The sequence below is a fragment of the Ovis canadensis genome, chromosome 6 (assembly GCF_042477335.2).
Source record: "Ovis canadensis isolate MfBH-ARS-UI-01 breed Bighorn chromosome 6, ARS-UI_OviCan_v2, whole genome shotgun sequence".
In the NCBI taxonomy this organism is placed as follows: Eukaryota; Metazoa; Chordata; class Mammalia; order Artiodactyla; family Bovidae; genus Ovis; species Ovis canadensis.
Window position 1 is genome coordinate 93,843,716 of NC_091250.1, and position 18,498 is coordinate 93,862,213.

At 35.5% G+C, this 18,498-nt stretch overlaps 1 protein-coding gene across 12 annotated transcripts in view; it reads left to right on the forward strand.

Moving 5' to 3' along the window:
• ADGRL3 (adhesion G protein-coupled receptor L3) overlaps window positions 1-18,498 on the forward strand; it is a 936,369-nt gene that overhangs the window by 674,387 nt on the left and 243,484 nt on the right. For all 12 annotated transcript variants that reach the window (XM_070292434.1, XM_069593110.1, XM_069593111.1 and 9 more), the window contains one exon: window positions 6,276-6,356. In XM_070292434.1, the coding sequence (XP_070148535.1) occupies window positions 6,276-6,356 (81 nt within the window). The remainder of the gene's footprint in view (window positions 1-6,275; window positions 6,357-18,498) is intronic.

The following is an 18,498-nucleotide window of genomic DNA, read 5'->3' on the forward strand; positions in this document are numbered from 1 at the left end:
CCCTAATCCAGGAAGATCCCCTAAAGAAGGAAATGGCTACCCATTCTTGCCTTTGAAATCCTATGAACACAGGGGCCTGGGCTTGGGGCGATATAGTCCATGGGGTTGCAAAGAGTCAGATGCACCTTAGTGACTGAGTAACAACTGCTTCTTTAGAAATCATTTCCACAAAAGTTTAAAACATAGAATTTACTGTGTGACCCAGCAATTCCAATTCTAGGTGTATATATTCAAGAAAATTGCAACATATGCCCACACAGAAGCTTGTAGATGAAGGTTCATAGCAGAATTTTTCATAATAGTCAAAAGGTGAAAATTATTCCCAAAGTCCATCAGCTAATTAATGGATACAAAATACATGGTATGTTTTACAGGGAAATATCTCTAATTTCCTTGAAGAGATCTCTAGTCTATGTATATACATGTGTACATAAATGCATATATATGATACCTTCATACAAATGACATCTTCATACAATGCCATCATACAATGATATCTTCATACAAATGCATACAAATGTATTCATACAAATGCATACAAATGTATGCAGGTGAGTCTTAACCTGGGAATATATTTCTTATAAGAAACAAAGATCACAAATCATAATCAAAATGCTATTATAAGTGTATATAGTTCTAAGGATCTAGTAAGGTAGAATCAATAACTAATTATAACAATGAAGGTCAAAAAATATAAGTGAAAGTCACCAAGAAAATTTAGAAATTTTGTTAAAAATAGAGAAAATAGAATACTTGCACAATGAAATATTCTTATAACCAAAGTATAGAAAACTTCAGAAAATATTTTTATTAAAAAGCAATTCAAACAAAAATCAATCCATTTAAAATATATGAAGACAAACTAGTTAGAATGTTTATTCAAATTGTTTACAGAATTAATGTAATTCTAATAAAATTTCAGTATTTTTTTTTTGCTTTGAAATTTAGAAAACTGCATTAAAATCAGAAGGAAAAATAATCAGATATGTATCCTTTTTAATTTGGAAAAGTAAGGAGAATATCATATATACAAAGCTGTGGTTACAAGGATGACGTGAAACTAGGTATCAGTTCAGTTTACTTTCTCAATCGTGTCCGACTCTTTGCGATCCCATGGACTGCAGCACACCAGGCTTCCCTGTTCATCACCAACTCCTTGAACTTGCTCAAACTCACATCCATCGAGTCACTGATGCCATCCAACCATTCATCCTCGGTCGTCCCCTTTTCCTCCTACCTCTTAGTCTTTCCCAGCATCAGGGTCTTTTCCAATGAGTCAGTTCTTCACATCAGGTGGCCAAAGTATTGGATTTTCAGCTTCAACATCAGTCCTTCAAATGACTATTCAGGACTGATTTCCTTTAGGATTGACTGATTTGATCTCCTTTGCAGTCCAAGGGACTCTCAAGAATCTTCTCCAACACCACAGTTCAAAGGCATCAATCCTTCTGTGCTCAGCTTTTTTTATACTTCAGCTCTTACATCCACAAAAGGCCACTGGAAGAACTATAGCTTTGACTAGATGGACCTTTGTTGGCATAATAATGTCTGATTTTTAATATGCTGTCTATTTTGGTCATAGCTTTTCTTGCAAGGAGCAAGTGTCTTTTAATTTCATGGCTGCAGTCACCATCTGCAGTGATTTTGGAGCCCCCAAAATAAAGTCTGTCACTGTTTCCATTGTTTCCCCATCTATTTCCCATGAAGTGATGGGACCAGATGCCATGATCTTCGTTTTCTGAATGTTGAGTTTTAAGCCAACTTTTTCACTCTCCTCTTTCACTTTCATCAAGAAGCTCTGTAGTTCTTTGCTTTCTGCCATAAGGGTGATGTCATCTCCGTATCTGAGGTTATTGATATTTCTCTGAGCAATCTTGATTCCAGCTACTAGATATAACACTAGTTATAAGACTCAATTATGGTGAAAAATGTGTCAGATGTTTAAAAACATGTATTTGATATGCTTTTTACTCTCTTTGCTCTTTTTGAAGCTGACCACATTGTTCTTGAATATTATTCACCATAAATCCAAGAGAAAATTTTATGGCAGTTATTTATGGTTTTAGCCAGTTCTGGGGTCATTGTTTGACTGATGATGGGCAGCGCTGCAGCCTAGTATGTTGGCCATAGGGACTTAGGGTACCAGGCCTAGTGCCTGTGCACTGATATGAAGGACCATATCCTGGGCCCTCTGGAGTACAAGGTGGTATCCTGGGGAGGCTGTGGGCTCAGGGGATCTTAAGGCAGCCCCACCCTTGTGGGATTACTTGTCCTGATGCATCCCAGTACTGGTGTAAACATGCTGGTGGTCAGGGCGAGGTCCCATTGCTAATAGACTTGAGGAAAGATTCCAAACTGCGCTTACCAGTACCATTGTCCACATGAAAGAATGAGCTCCCCAGAATGATTGCTACCAGTGTCTATATCTCCACAGTGAGCTTCAGTTTCCTTCTGCCTCTTCTCAAGGCTCTTCAAGGTGAGCTGGTGGGTCTGACCTAAAATTACTGCTTCCGCCTTGAGTCCTGGAATGTGAGAGATTTTGTGTGTGTCCTTTTGAGGGGAGTTTCTCTTTCCCACAGCCCTCTGACATTAAGCCCCTCCTGGCCTTCAAAACTAAAAATGTTCTGGGGGTTGGTACAATACTCCCAGACTGCAGAGCCTAATGTGGGGCTCAGACCTCTCACTCCTTGGAGGGAACCTCTGCAATTGTAATTATCCTACCCCTGCACTGCCTAAAATATGTGGGTGGAACACTCTGAAGTTACATGTTTATCCCAAGAGCAGAGGCAAATGTGTCATTTTAAGGGACCATTTACTTCATTTTGAATATAAAGGTGACAGTTTCAAAGGCAGTTACTTGTCAGAATTTAATCACTAAAATCTACACACATTATTTCAAGGTTCAGGATGCTTTCTTTGAGAAACATTATGATATAAAAGAACAAACTTCAAATTTGTTTGTCAAATGCTTTTGTCAAAAGTCAAAATGCTGCTGGCCTTGCTATTTGCCTATTAGTTACTTACATTTTTGATTTTAAATTTTGATTTAAATTTGATTTAAAATTTTGATTATATTTTTTATTTTTTTATTTATTTATTTATTTATTTTTTATTTTTAGTTTTTTATTTTTTACATTTTAAAATCTTTAATTCTTACATGCATTCCCAAACATGAACCCCCCTCCCACCTCCCTCCCCATAACATCTTTCTGGGTCATCCCCATGCACCAGCCCCAAGCATGCTGCATCCTGCGTCAGACATAGACTGGCGATTCAATTCACATGATAGTATACATGTTAGAATGTCATTCTCCCAAATCATCCCACCCTCTCCCTCTCCCTCTGAGTCCAAAAGTCCGTTATACACATCTGTGTCTCTTTCCCTGTCTTGCATACAGGGTCGTCATTGCCATCTTCCTAAATTCCATATATATGTGTTAGTATACTGTATTGGTGTTTTTCTTTCTGGCTTACTTCACTCTGTATAATCGGCTCCAGGTTCATCCATCTCATCAGAACTGATTCAAATGAATTCTTTTTTACAGCTGAGTAATACTCCATTGTGTATATGTACCACAGCTTTCTTATCCATTCATCTGCTGATGGACATCTAGGTTGTTTCCATGTCCTGGCTATTATAAACAGTGCTGCGATGAACATTGGGGTACATGTGTCTCTTTCAATTCTGGTTTCCTCGGTGTGTATGCCCAGAAGTGGGATTGCTGGGTCATAAGGTAGTTCTATTTGCAATTTTTTAAGTAAAGACAATCTCTTTAACAAGTGGTGCTGGGAAAACTGGTCAACCACTTGTAAAAGAATGAAACTAGATCACTTTCTAACACCGCACACAAAAATAAACTCAAAATGGATTAAAGATCTAAATGTAAGATCAGAAACTATAAAACTCCTAGAGGAGAACATAGGCAAAACACTCTCAGACATAAATCACAGCAGGATCCTCTATGATCCACCTCCCAGAATGCTGGAAATAAAAGCAAAAATAAACAAATGGGATCTAATTAAAATTAAAAGCTTCTGCACAACAAAGGAAAATATAAGCAAGGTGAAAAGACAGCCTTCTGAATGGGAGAAAATAATAGCTAATGAAGCAACTGACAAACAACTAATCTCAAAAATATACAAGCAACTTCTGCAGCTCAACTCCAGAAAAATAAACGACCCTATCAAAAAATGGGCCAAAGAACTAAATAGACATTTCTCCAAAGAAGACATACGGATGGCTAACAAACACATGAAAAGATGCTCAACATCACTCATTATTAGAGAAATGCAAATCAAAACCACAATGAGGTACCACTTCACACCAGTCAGAATGGCTGCGATCCAAAAATCTGCAAGCAATAAATGCTGGAGAAGGTGTGGAGAAAAGGGAACCCTCCTACACTGTTGGTGGGAATGCAAACTAGTACAGCCACTATGGAGAACAGTGTGGAGATTCCTTAAAAAATTGCATATATTTTTTATTTAAAAATATGTGTACACTTATATAGTACCTACCTTTGAAACCTTATAGTGATACTGGTTGCATAAAATGAGATGCTGTATGTATGAATACATAGTGGTTATTATGATATGTAGTAAAAGCCATGTTCCTTAGTTAGACATAAAATCAACACTATTTTATATGCTGAGGTTATTTCGAACCAATATAAAATGACTCTTATTTTCATTTACATGATCAATAAAGTTTGAAACTGATTCATTTGTAACAACACAGAACTTTAAAAATAAAAATGTTTTTGCAACAAAGTATGCAACATAAGTAAACATCAGATGTTTTTATAATTAATATAATCTGAAATTTTAAATAAGGTCTATTACACATGAACTTGATAACAGTGCACAATTGCTCTCTTATTATTTTTATAATAGTGCTTTTAGAATTCCACTGAAACATAGCCAGTGAATGCACAATATTCTTAGTTACCATTATGAGGGGCTCTGTATATTACAACCTTTTCACTGTGTCTGCTGTTAGCTAGAAAAATGCTGGGAGCAACAGCAGCTACTATCAACAGGGAGCCATATTAATTATTTGAAATGTGCCTCATAAGAGGAATCAGCAGACTTTATTACAAGTCGAATATTACTTGAAACGGGAAGGTTACTCTAACTGTTATCATAATCTATGTATCGTTAACTTTCCTTGTTTAGGAAAAGAGATTAACAGCCCTATAAAGTGCTTTAGTAAATGTATAAAATACAACTGCATATCCCTTGTAGAAAGAAAATGATGGGTTCTCTACTTGTACCCAATTTTTCTTTCATATAAAGTGGCTTTAGTAATTGAACTCCGTAATTATACTTTCTTGCCTTAAAATTCTAATTGCTTACTGGATTATCAGTATACAAGCTATAGCTACTTTGAGCATTAGAAAATCCTTTTGTGTTTAAGTTAGAGTTGTTTTTTTTTTTTTTTTTTTCAGTCAGCAACTTGGTCTTCAAAAGAACTAACACTTTAACTCATACAATAGAAAGTGTATTACAAGTTTGTGTGTGAGCTGACAAAGTACAAGAAACAGAGAATGAATCCATTTACCTGCTTTTTATATTGTAGGTAGTTATTATTTTTCGATCAAATACAATAAGCAAGTAGGAATAGTTTTAAATAATAGTAAGATGTTAAAAAAGTAATAATAAATATAAAGTTAATTTGGATTGTAAATAAGTGCTATCTAAATAAGTGCTATTAAAAGTGTTATCTGACATGGATGCCTGTCTGCAGATTGTTACTGATCTGACTTGAAATAAGTGCAAAAATTAAAAGTGATAGAAACATTTAAAGCAAACTGAGAGTGTTTAATGTCTCTTTAGAAATGAAAAATGGGGACTGTATTTTGTATATCTTGTTTTCAGTTTTTACATTTCATCTTTTTTGCCAATCGCTTTTATGGGGTTTTTCAAAGTGTCATTTCACTATAAACATGATTTAAAAGCAACAAGAACAAAATTGGAGAAGGAAATGGCAACCCACTCCTGTATTCTTGCCTGGGAAATCCCATGGAGAAAGGAGCCTAGTGGGGTTGAATCCATGGCATCACAAAAGAGTCGGACACTACTTAGCAACTAAACAACAACAATAAAATTGGCTTAAGAAAGAGTGTTTTAATTGGTTGATGTTTGGATGACACATAGTGTTTGCATTCTATAAGGCTATTAATTCATTGTGAAGAGAGATGTGTGAAATCATAAAACTAACCAAAAAGTATAAAGACATTATTATAATATCTTAACATTTATTTTTGGGTCCACAGGGCAGGCACATCATGGACAAGTATCATACATCTCTCCACCAATTCACCTTGACTCTGACTTGGAAAGACCCCCTGTTAGAGGTGAGTTGTTGTATTCTTTTTTTAAATATATTATTATTTAAAGAAGAAGAGATTCTATTCATTATTTGATGAAGATAATCAATTAAAGATGATTATAAATATGTATGTTACAGTGCAGTGCTTGTTTAGAAAACAGAAGGAAAATGGTTTGTAAGGAATATGATAACAGAGAGTAAGTCTTATTTATAAAATAAGATGTGAAATATTTTTTTCAGAAATTCTTGTAAACCAGATAAGAGATGTGGCTCCATAGTGAAAGAAATACTAGTTGAAAACCAGCCTAGATTTAAAGATTATCATATAATCATTGCCTTTTTTATTGGAACTTTCTTCTTCTACTATCTTTTTATATCTTTTTTTAGTAAATTAAGATATCTTAAACTAAGTTACATTGACAAATTTATTTCCTTGCAAATTGACATCTTATGTTTTATTTTTCTTTTAAAAAGTCATTTTACTATTAATAAAATTTATTTTTAAATTGTATAAATTTAAATTATATATTTAAATTGATGCCATATGTTTAAATATTTTTAAAAATAACTAGTCATACAAAATAGAAATTAAAAGTAACATTTATCTTATCTACAGAATTTATCTTTCTACTTCTAAAGGATTATTAACAAATTTTAATGTTGTATAATGTTTAATCAGATGTAATAATGGACACGTTTTAGTTTCATAAATACCAAATATCCTAAGGTTAATTCTTTTTATTTAAAGTAATACAGTATATTTTCTTATACTTTTAATAATATGCAATAGAAATCACTAGATCTGTCTTTTATGAGCATGTTCTCCATACAGTTTCCTCTGCTAGGAGTCTCATTTTTTTCTTTTCTACCCATTAAGTTTCTACCAGTGTTTCAATGCCCTGCTTTATCTTCACTTCCTCTGTTAAGCCTTTGCTGACTATGTATTAGGCAGAAGCTAAGTTCATGCCTCTGTCCTCTGTGCCTGCCTCAGTTATTGTATCTAAATCATTGCATTTTATTTTTTCAGGCTGAATGTTTCCCTTTCTTTTTAATAAGGTCCTTGAGGGCAAAAGTGTCATAATTATTATTTCTCCTCCAACCACTGGTCTGTGCTTGGCATATAATGGGAAGTCATACAATGATTTCTGAATGTGACAACCTATATTGTGAAGGATGCATCCTCAATTTTTTCAAGAAGTAAGCTGAGCAGGGATAATAAGAAATTTCACAAAGGGGACACAGAATGTACCAAAATATGGGTTTGTAAAAGTTGTGATATTTTTAAGGAAATATGCTAGGTGCACAGTAACATGAAAGCAGATTTAGAGGAAGAAACTGGAAAGATGTAATGAGGCAGACTGTAAAGGATTCTGTGTCATATGCCAAGGAGTTTGTCTTTTATCCTGGAAAAAGAAAGTCAAATATTTTTAGATAAGTCAATGGGGTGTTACATTATAACATTACCAGTTCTTGATATCAGAAAAATATCACTGTCGATGTAGATGATGCAAGATTGACAGAGAGAGGCTGATTCAATAATCTAGGTAAAGATGAATAGGAAATTAACAGTGTATTGATGGCAGTGGTAGGGTCTGAGAAGTATTTTGAAGAGACATAGCATTGATTGAACAGATACAAGGGAAAGAGCGGAAATACCTCTAAGATTGCTATACTGATTAATTACCTGGATGCTTATAATGTAATTTCTCCTCATGAGGGAAATATGAGTTTTGAATGGATACCTTGTTTTAACCTTGCTTAGTAGAATGTCATTTCCACCAGAGGTGGAGGCCTACTTATGCAAGTTAGTGATTTTAATTCAGTTCTTCATATATAGTCCCAGTATAATTTGGGAAGAGTACTGTACAGTCATGAGTAGAGTAGTATAATAATCCACTCCGAAATTTAGTGGCTTAAATCAAGAAACATTTTTTATAGTTCTCAGAGTTGGTTGCGCTGCATGTGTGCTGACTTGACTGAGACTGGATATTTAGTACTTAGCAGACTGGTCGGTTTTTCAGGGGAGAAAACTCACTAACAGGTTTGGTAGCCATTGATGTCATCTTGGGGCTTCCCTTGTGGCTCAGATAGTAAAGCATCTACTGCAGTGGAGAGACCCAGGTTTGATCCCTGTGTCAGGAAGATACACTAGAGAAGGAAATGCCAACCCACTCCAGCACTCTTGCCTGGAAAATCCCATGGACGGAGGAGCCGGGTAGGCTGCAGTCCACAGGGTCGCAAAGAGTCGGACACAACTGAGCAACTTCACTTTCTTTCTTTGATATCGTCTGGGTGGTAGCCATATGACTCTCATCTTCTAGCAGGCTAGCACCAGCTCATTCCCATTGTGACAGGATTCCCAGCAGTAAGTAGGAAAGTCCCAAAGATCAGGTATTGTTCAAGACTGCTTGTGCCATGTATGTTATATCCTATTAGCCCAAGTCAGTCACATAATCATCCCCAGACTTGAGAAATAGACTACATCTCTTGAAGAAGGAACCACAGTCTAAAGGACGATGGACAGAAGAAGGAGAGGAATTCGGGCCATGTCAACCTATAGTATTCTTGCCTGGATAATGCCATGGACAGAGGAGTCTGGCAGGCTACGATCCATAGGGTCTCAGAGTTGTACATGACTGAAGCGACCGACCACACACACATACAAGCAACCTATTATAGTTAGGCAGATAGAATAAAATAAGTTTAGAATAAAATTTGACAAAAATTGAGTGATAAAGGGATTAAGAGACAATAATTTTAAACTTGGGTGTTCTAGAACTTTCTTGTCTTTAATTCCTCAACTGCTACACAGAAGACAGAAATAAGAACTCAACAATGTCTTTGTGAGGATTAGCGATAATATAGACTAGAGTCTGACATTTGATAAGCCTTAGATAAATTGTGGCTATTACTATGTACTTTTGGGTTTGCTGTTGTGGCATATGGGAAGAACTTTGGCCTTGAGGCCAGACAGACCTGCATGATCTTAAGCAGCTTCTGTCTGCCATCTGTAGCACAAGGCTAGTAATGCAACCCTGGCAAGTTTATAAGGATGATTAAGTGAAATAGTTAGGGTCAATTGCTGGCAAATAACTTGACATAAACTAGACTCTGAAGAGTCAGTTGGCATTATTAAGAGCTTCACTTTAAAGTGGCATCGCCAGTCTATGTCTGACGCAGGATGCAGCATGCTTGGGGCTGGTGCATGGGGATGACCCAGAAAGATGTTATGGGGAGGGAGGTGGGAGGGGGGTTCATGTTTGGGAATGCATGTAAGAATTAAAGATTTTAAAATTTAAAAAATAAAAAACTAAAAAATAATAATAATAATAAAAAAAAGAAAGAAAAAAAAAGAATATTACAACAGTTAAAAAAAAATAATAAAGTGGCATCATCTTAGTAAAAGTAGTGATGACACTGATGTGGTGAAGAATGAATTACTAGAATCCAACAGTGTCCCTGCTTTATGAAAAAGTAAAAGTGTTGGTCCCTCAGTCATGTCTGACTTTTTGTGACCCCATGGGCTGCAACCCACCTGGCTTCTTTATTCTTGGAATTCTCCAGGCAAGAATACTGGAGTGGGTAGCCATTTCCATCTCCAGAGGATCTTCCCAACCCGAGGATCAAACTCGGGTCTCCTGCATTGGAGGTAGTTTTATTTTTTACCATCTGAGCCACCTCAAATTGTGCTCTCGACCTTAGAAGGATTGTCCTGATAACTTGTAGTTCTCAAATCTTCCTTCTATATGCCTAAGGCCCTCTTAAATTATGCTGATTAATACAATTACAGTTATAGTTATTAGCTCATGTGTTATAGTTCTGAACCTTTTTTAAATGAACATTTAATTAGATGAAGAGGTTTGTATAAATCATCAAAATTGTAGTACACAAGATCTTGTTTTTTTATGAAAACTAATATTTCATTTAAAAACAAATATTGGAAATAGTGTAGAGTAGGCAATATTGTTACTTTGGAACCAAAAATATTTCAACTATCACTCATTTATCATCATTTACTATTTTTAATTATACTGTATATTTTTGATATTTTTATGAAGTCAAATAATGCAAATGACCTATAAATTATCTTTATATATAGAGAGAGTCTCTCATGCATGTTATAGATTTTTATTTGAATATATGCAAAAAGATAATTGAAGTTCTTTATTTTGGAATTCTATGTCTAATAATTTTTGTTAGATTATATAGCAATATACTTTGAGCTACCTGAAAAACATACTAGCTATTTTAGCTTTTCTTTTTCTACTTTTCTTCCATAACTTTATATATGTTGAAACTATGAGAGCTATGTCTTGATATTCCTCTCCCGCCTACTAATTTACATTTCATTGTATTCTTTCTCTCCCTTCCTATACCAGTTTCCATTAGTGTACATGGATATTCATGTTTTAGGAATTCTTGCTATATACATATTAATTCCTTGAGTATTTTACAGACTTGACCATATTTTCATAGAATATCATACTTAAGTTTTTGACATCAAAAAAGCAATACAAAATGATATAATGTAGGAAAGAAAGCTGTGACAAAGCTAGACAGCACATTAAAAAGTAGAGACATCACTTTGCCCACAAAATTCCATATAGTCAAGGCTATGATTTTTCCAGTAGTCATGGATAGATGTGAGAGTTAGACCATAAAGTAGGCTTAGTACTGAAGAATTGATCCTTTCAAATTGTGATACTGAAGAAGACCCTTGAGAGTCCCATGGACTGCAAGGAGATCACACCAGTCAATCCTAAAGAAATCAACTGTAAATATTCATTCAAAGGATTTTTTCTGAAGCTGAAGCTCGAAAACTTTGAGCACTTGAAGTGAAGAGCCAGCTCATTGGAAAAGACCCTAATGCTTGAAATGAATGAAGGCAAGAGATGGGAGCGGCAGAGGATGAGATTAATTAGCATCACTGACTCAATGGATATGTATTCGAGCAAACTCCAGGAAGATAATGGAAGTCAGAGAAGCCTGGTATGCTGCAGTCCATGGGGTCACAAAGAGCAGGACACAACTTAACAAATGAACAACAGTAATAACAAAACATTTACCAATGTTATCACAGGGGATTTTTCAGTAGAAAGTATCATTTATCCAACATACAATTATATATCAGATTGCTTCTGATATTTTGCCATTTTACACTATTCTCACCCCCAAAATTTTGTATTACTTGCTACTTTTTTTAAAATAATGATTTTGCTTTTAATATTTGAGATAGTGAACTAATTATTGGTAATTTTGGAATTATTTTTAAACTGATATTTTTAAAAATAATTATATAATTGTTTTCAAATATCTATATTACATTTCCATTTATTTTTCATGCTCTTGAATTTTATATAATGTATGAATCACTCCAGTTTTAATGTACATGTCACCATACTACCTCCTTTCAGTTTTCTAGATTTCTTTCACTTTTGCTCTCATTTTTAGGGGCAAAAAGTATATCTTTCAAAATTGATGCATTTGTTTGTCATAATATATTTCTTCTTTGATAATGCGTATTCTGTGACCAACATGCTTATTGTAACCATATGGAAAATGTAGTAGCACATTACCAAATAACCTTGAATAAAATGTTGAAATTTATATTTCAGCGTAGCTGAAGTATATGAATTCAGTAGCACTTACTCAATGATGAGTAAATTTGAGAGATGCTGTTCTTTAAATCTAATGTGATCATACATGGCATTTGGTCACATAATTTATGCCTGTGATGATTATATATGCATTCTGCAATTTACAGATTTTATTACTGAACAGGGGTGTAAATTCCAATAGTTTACTAGTGCATTAATGTCACAATACATTACAAGGTAGTTAACCAGAGCTGCCACTATAAATAGAAAAATAGTCACAGCCCTCACTATAAACTAATTAATAAAAATAAGATCCTGAATCAGCATTCACCATTATAGTAATTTTAGTCACCACACATCTCATTAATCAGGACTTAAAAAGAAATAGTTTTTATCTGGAAGCCTTATTATTTTTAAGCCCTTCATTATTAAAATGTTTGTTACAATTTGTACTTAATTTAATGGGGTAGATTATATATTTCTTATGCATATACATTTCCTATGCTTTTCAGACATATTTCCCAATTTTTTGAATTAAATTGGAAGTGAAAGTCTACTTTGGTAATTTTGTAGCAGATTTGTAATTAAGGACAAGGGAATTCTTCAGTTCAGTTCAGTTCAGTCGCTCAGTCGTGTCCGACTCTTTGCAACCCCATGAATCGCAGCACACCAGGCCTCCCTGTCCATCACCAACTGCCAGAGTTCACCCAAACTCATATCCATCAAGTCCATGATGCCATCCAGCCATCTCATCCTCTGTCGTCCCCTTCTCTGCCTGCCCCCAGTCCCTCCAAGGATCAGAGTCTTTTCTGATGAGTCAACTCTTAGCATGAAGTGGCCAAAGTATTGGAGTTTCAGCTTTAGCATGAGTCCTTCCAAAGAATACCCAGGACTGATCTCATTTAGAATGGACTGGTTGGATCTCCTTGCAGTCCAAGGGACTCTCAAGAGTTTTCTCCAATATACCACAGTTCAAAAGCATCAATTCTTCGGCAATCAGCTTTCTTCACAGTCCAAATCTCACGTCCATACATGACTACTAGAAAAACCATAGCCTTGACTAGATGGACCTTAGTCGGCAAAGTAATGTCTCTGCTTTTGAATATACCGTCTAGGTTGGTCATAACTTTCCTTCCAAAGAGTAAGCATCTTTTAATTTCATGGCTGCAATCACCATCTGCAGTGATTTTGGAGCCACCAAAAATAAAGCCAGCCACTGTTTCCACTGTTTCCCCATCTATTTGCCATGAAGTGATGGGACCGGATGCCATGATCTTGATTTTCTGAATGTTGAGCTTTAAGCCAACATTTTCGCTCTCCTCTTTCACTTTCATCAAGAGGCTTTTTCGTTCCTCTTCACTTTCTGCCATAAGGGTGGTGTCATCTGCATATCTGAGGTTATTGAGATTTCTCCCAGCAATCTTGATTCCAGCTTGTGCTTCTCCCAGCCCAGTGTTTCTCATGATGTACTCAGCACAGAAATTAAATAAGCAGGGTGACAATATGCAGCCTTGATGTACTCCTTTTCCTATTTGGAACCAGTCTGTTGTTCCATGTTCCAATTCTAACTGTTGCTTCCTGACCTGCATAGAGGATTCTCAAGAGGCAGGTCAGGTGATCTGGTATTCCCATCTCTTTCAGACTTCTCCACAGTTTATTGTGATCCACACAATCAAAGGCTTTGGCATAGTCAATAAAGCAGAAATAGATGTTTTTCTGGACGTCTCTTGCTTTTTTGATGATCCATCGGATGTTGGCAATTTGATCTCTGGTTCCTCTGCCTTTTCTAAAACCAGCTTGAACATCTGGTTCACGGTTCATGTATTGCTGAAGCCTGGCTTGGAGAATTTGGGGCATTGCTTTACTAGCGTTTGAAAATGAAAGTGAAGTCGCTCCATAGTGTCTGACTCTTTGTTACCTGTGGACTATAGCCCACCAAGCTCCTCCGTCCATGGGATTCTCCAGGCAAGAATACTGGAGTGGGTTGCCATTTCCTTCTCCCAGGGATCTTCCCAACCCAGGGATCGAACCCAGGACTCCCACATTGCAGGCAGACGCTTTAACCTCTGTGCCACCAGTGTGAGATGAGTGTAATTGTGCAGTAGTTTGAGCATAGCAGGGCTCAATAGAAGTTGCAGTTCTGAAGGTCATCTGTCCTCACCAAGGATCCTTTTTCCCTAACCTTTATTTTGCTTCCTAACTACTCACAAAATACTCTGTACCAGAATAAGATCTATTACAAACAGAATCACTCAATCTCTCAGTGTTTAGGAAATAGTTTATTTTGGGAACTGCATCAGAATCCTAAGCAGAGGTGAATATTGATCTTCAGCTATACCAGTTGAGGCACCCTCTTCAGTTGAAACTGTTGTTTCATGGTTTGGTTTGGTTTGGTTTCATTATGTTTTCTATTAAATTGGCTGACAGCTTTAGCAGTTAATGATAGAACCCTTCCTATAAATTCTTCACAACATCATTAGCAATTCAATTCAGATAAGTTCCTATCAATAACCAAGGAAAGACATTAACTTCTGAAAAATGTCTTCCTTGTATGTAACTAACGGTGATATTTTGAATATTATGCTGCAGAAAAATTTGACTATTCCCAGATACATTCTGCCTTCCAATATGACAAGACTCTAGTAACAAAGCTGTCAAAAACTTTGTTATATTTTATATAGTATTGGGTATAATCTTCTTTTAGGTAAGTTCTTATATTTGATCATAAGCCTAATGTGACGTGACAGTCATGTCCAACTCTGCAACCCCTTAAACTGTAGCCCACCAAGCTCCTCTGTCCATTGGAATCTCCAGAGAAGAATACTGGAGTGGGTAGCCTTTCCCTTCTCCAGGGGATCTTCTCAACCCAGAGATAGAACCTGGATCTCCCGCTTTGCAGTCATATTCTTTACCATCTAACTACCAGGGATGCCCCAAAGGGGATGTTGCATAAATCTAATAATACTCAATACTCAATACTAAAGGGTGTGTTGCATAAGCCTAATACTCAGTACTCAATACCAATTTATACATTTTTAAACTTCTTTTTCTGTAATTAAATGAGTAATATAAACATGGTTCCATTGGCAGATAATCAATGAATAGAATAATGTCAGGCATTAAGTTTCACTTCCAAACTGAATTACATTCAGCAAATCCACACACAGAAAATATTTTTTCAGCTCAAAATAAACAGATGGTCCTGTATGGTGCATATGTATAAAATATAGACTATAGGCAAAGATATAGAGTCACAAATTTGAGACATTAACATACAATATTATTTAGTGAAATATAAAAACATTGTGTATTGATTAAAATAAAATAAGATCAACACATCTGGTATTCTTACTGAGGAGTCTCCAGGCTTCTTTAATGTGCTATGATAATGTTTTTCTAACTAATTTGGTTAACAAATATTATATGGTAAAACATAATTCCCAAGCTTTATCCACCCTTATCCTAAGGTAATAAAAATTAAACTTGCATATAATGAAGTACCTTGACCATGTTGGATAAACTTCCTACAGTTGCAGATGCCAAGCTTTTTTTGTTCTGTTTAAAGTACACTGTGAACACATACAAAATAGATACAGAGAGTATATAGCTTGTAATTATTAATGGTAAACACCACTCCCTTTCATTAAGTATGTATCTTATGTCAGACACAGGAAAAAATATTTTATACACATTGTCTCCTTTAGTCTTACAAGGATCCTGTCACTTTTTATTCAGGCTTATTGGTCATCATCATTCTATTTCTAGCATCAAGCAAACAACTATAATACAATAAATTAATAATTGAATTTGGGCTGAATTTAATTGAAGTTAAATTCTAACTCAATGGTAAAATGTACTTTTTTCCCAATATCTTTAGGAATAAGTCAGAGGGTTTTGTAAATTGTAATCTACTTTCAAGGTATAAATTATTGTTGAAAAGTCAACATTTATCATTTAAAATAATTTAGTATACTCTTGAAGGTCCCTTGTGGAAAATAATTTATGTGTTGAGAATAATTATCCAGAGAATAGTGTGATCTGGTAGGTTATCTCATTAGGTTCTTAGTCAGCTTATCTTGGTGTTCTCTCAGTGAGCCTGATTAAGAGAGCTTGTTTGAACTCTCCTTCCCCATTGGTTGATTAAATAATATTAGTATCCAAAGGATATTACGTGAAGACAGAAGCTTGATACTGTTATGATATGTACATTCCCCTTCCGATTTGGTGTGCCGAATGGCAGATCCAGTGATAATGGTCCTTGACTTGAACATGAAGATTCCTCCATTGGAGCTATTGTTCAAGGCAAGGAAAAGTCTATGTATTAGGATATCTCTAAGAAGCTATGACCATGGTTCAATTCACTGAACTTCACACTTCTCCACACCTCCCAACCACCCCTGGCTCTCTGTGCTCCCTCTTAAGATTGTTCAGTGGCCCAGCTCTCCTAAGAATGCTACCATAGGTTCCAGTACTTACTTCTCTTTGTCTTGTTTTGATTTTAGTCTCATTAAGATACATGAGGATAGAACTTCTTTATTTTGTTCAGAAATAAAATATTTAATGTTTTCCAGATGTCATAACTTTACAGCGAGGTAAGACTACTCATTAATAATAATAGCTAACTTTGATTATACAAATTAACCTTAAGCCATATGATCACCTAAAAATTATCCATATGATCCCCTTTCTCCCAATTCTCAAAGACAGCTTCTCATAGTATTTGTCAGGATGTTCCAGTAGATACTACTTTTTTGAGTTGACTTGGTATGAACACTTGATATTTATATTTAGTGTTTGTGTCAAGCTCTATTCTAAGTACTTGACATGGATTAGTACTTCAATAATTTCCCAAATCCCATGAATCAGATAGTATTTTTGTTGTAACTTTATGAATGAAAAAAACTGAGAGATAGAAAGTTTCTTTAACTTCACAAATGTCAGACAAGTATTAAGTATTGGAGCCAAGATTCAAACAGGGGCATCTAAAATCTGGTATGACAGTTTTTCATTTATACAAACTGACTTAACTTATAAAACTACATATTATAGCAAGTATTTAGTAATAAAATATTATCAGCAAGCAATGGGAGTCTGACCATCCATAATAGAGTATTTTATAAAACAAATTCACCACTCTTAGTATTCATCTCAAGAACACAATATGAGGCAAGCAGTTCAGACGCTTATGTACTACTGCTCAAAGAGAAATAATTTGTGTGTGTGTGTTTCTTTTTCTATAAAATAGAATATGTTTTTCTGTTGCCATTCTTGTTACCTTCTACTCTTCATAAAATGTGTTACTTTTTCCTTACAAAAGGAGTGTATACTGTGTTTTCCAGTATTCTCTCCCCAAAATGGTTATTTATGTAATCACTAAAAAATAATGTTTCAAAATAATTGTACTGCCAGGAGCAGACAGCTATCAGTTGTATTCACCACCACCACCAGAGCCTGGGATGGGGAAGAAGGAATTGGCTTGAACTCCAAATATAGCAGTCGCCTGCATCCCTACCTGCTGAATACTCACAGCTGCAAAGTTCTCATTTTTTTGGTATACCGCCACAACACATGCATACACATACATATGCCTTTCAGAAGTACCATCTTTAAAACCAATTCTTGATAATTGATTTAGAAGATTGGTATGATAAGGATAAAATGTATAGTAAATCCTTAAACTTTAAAATATCTTCTACTTTTACAGTCAGTTGCCTGAGATGTGATAAAATCTCTTTTCTCCAGGTTCATCTTTTTTATCTGGATGGTAGTAAGTGAGGCTGTCACAGATACATCATATATATTATAGGAATGAGGAGAGTGAGGATCATGTTTTCTTAGTTCTAAAAGCTATATGTATGGGAAGCATTGACTTTGGGTATTATTAATCCCATGACACCCAAAAGCAGCATTGCCTTTACACTACAAGGCACTTGGCACCCTCAGTGCTGAGAAATACTTTTCTCTTAGCTAATTATAGCTTTGGGTCCAGCAATAATTTCCAGTTCTTCAGAGGCCCGGGGGGGGGGGGGGGTGTGAATTCCCTCACTGGAGCAGTTAGTCCTGTTGTTTGGCATCAGGTTTTTCTGGGTAGAATATTAAGAAAGCATGCAGCTCCAATTCTAATTCTTGTATTTAATCATGATAACCTTAGTTTACATTAGGCTCAAAATCCTAAAAGCTAAGCTTCAGCAGTATGTGAACTGAGAACTACCAGAAGTACAAGCTGGATTTTGAAGAGGCAGAGGAATCAGAGATTGTGGAGAAAGCAATGAAGACTCAGAAAAAAAAAAATCTACTTCTGCCACACTGACTATGCTAGAAGCTCTGATGGTGCTGAATACAACAAACTGTAGGAAATTCTTAAAGAGATGGGAGTACCAGACGACCTTACCTGTCTCCTGAGAAACCTGTATGCAGATCAGTAAACAACAGTTGAAACCAGACATTGAACAAAGGACTTTGTCATGGCTATATATTGTCACCCTGCTTATTTAACTTATATGCAGAGTACTTCATGCAAAATGCCAGGCTTAATGAATCACAGCTTGAATCAAGATTGTTGGAAGGAAT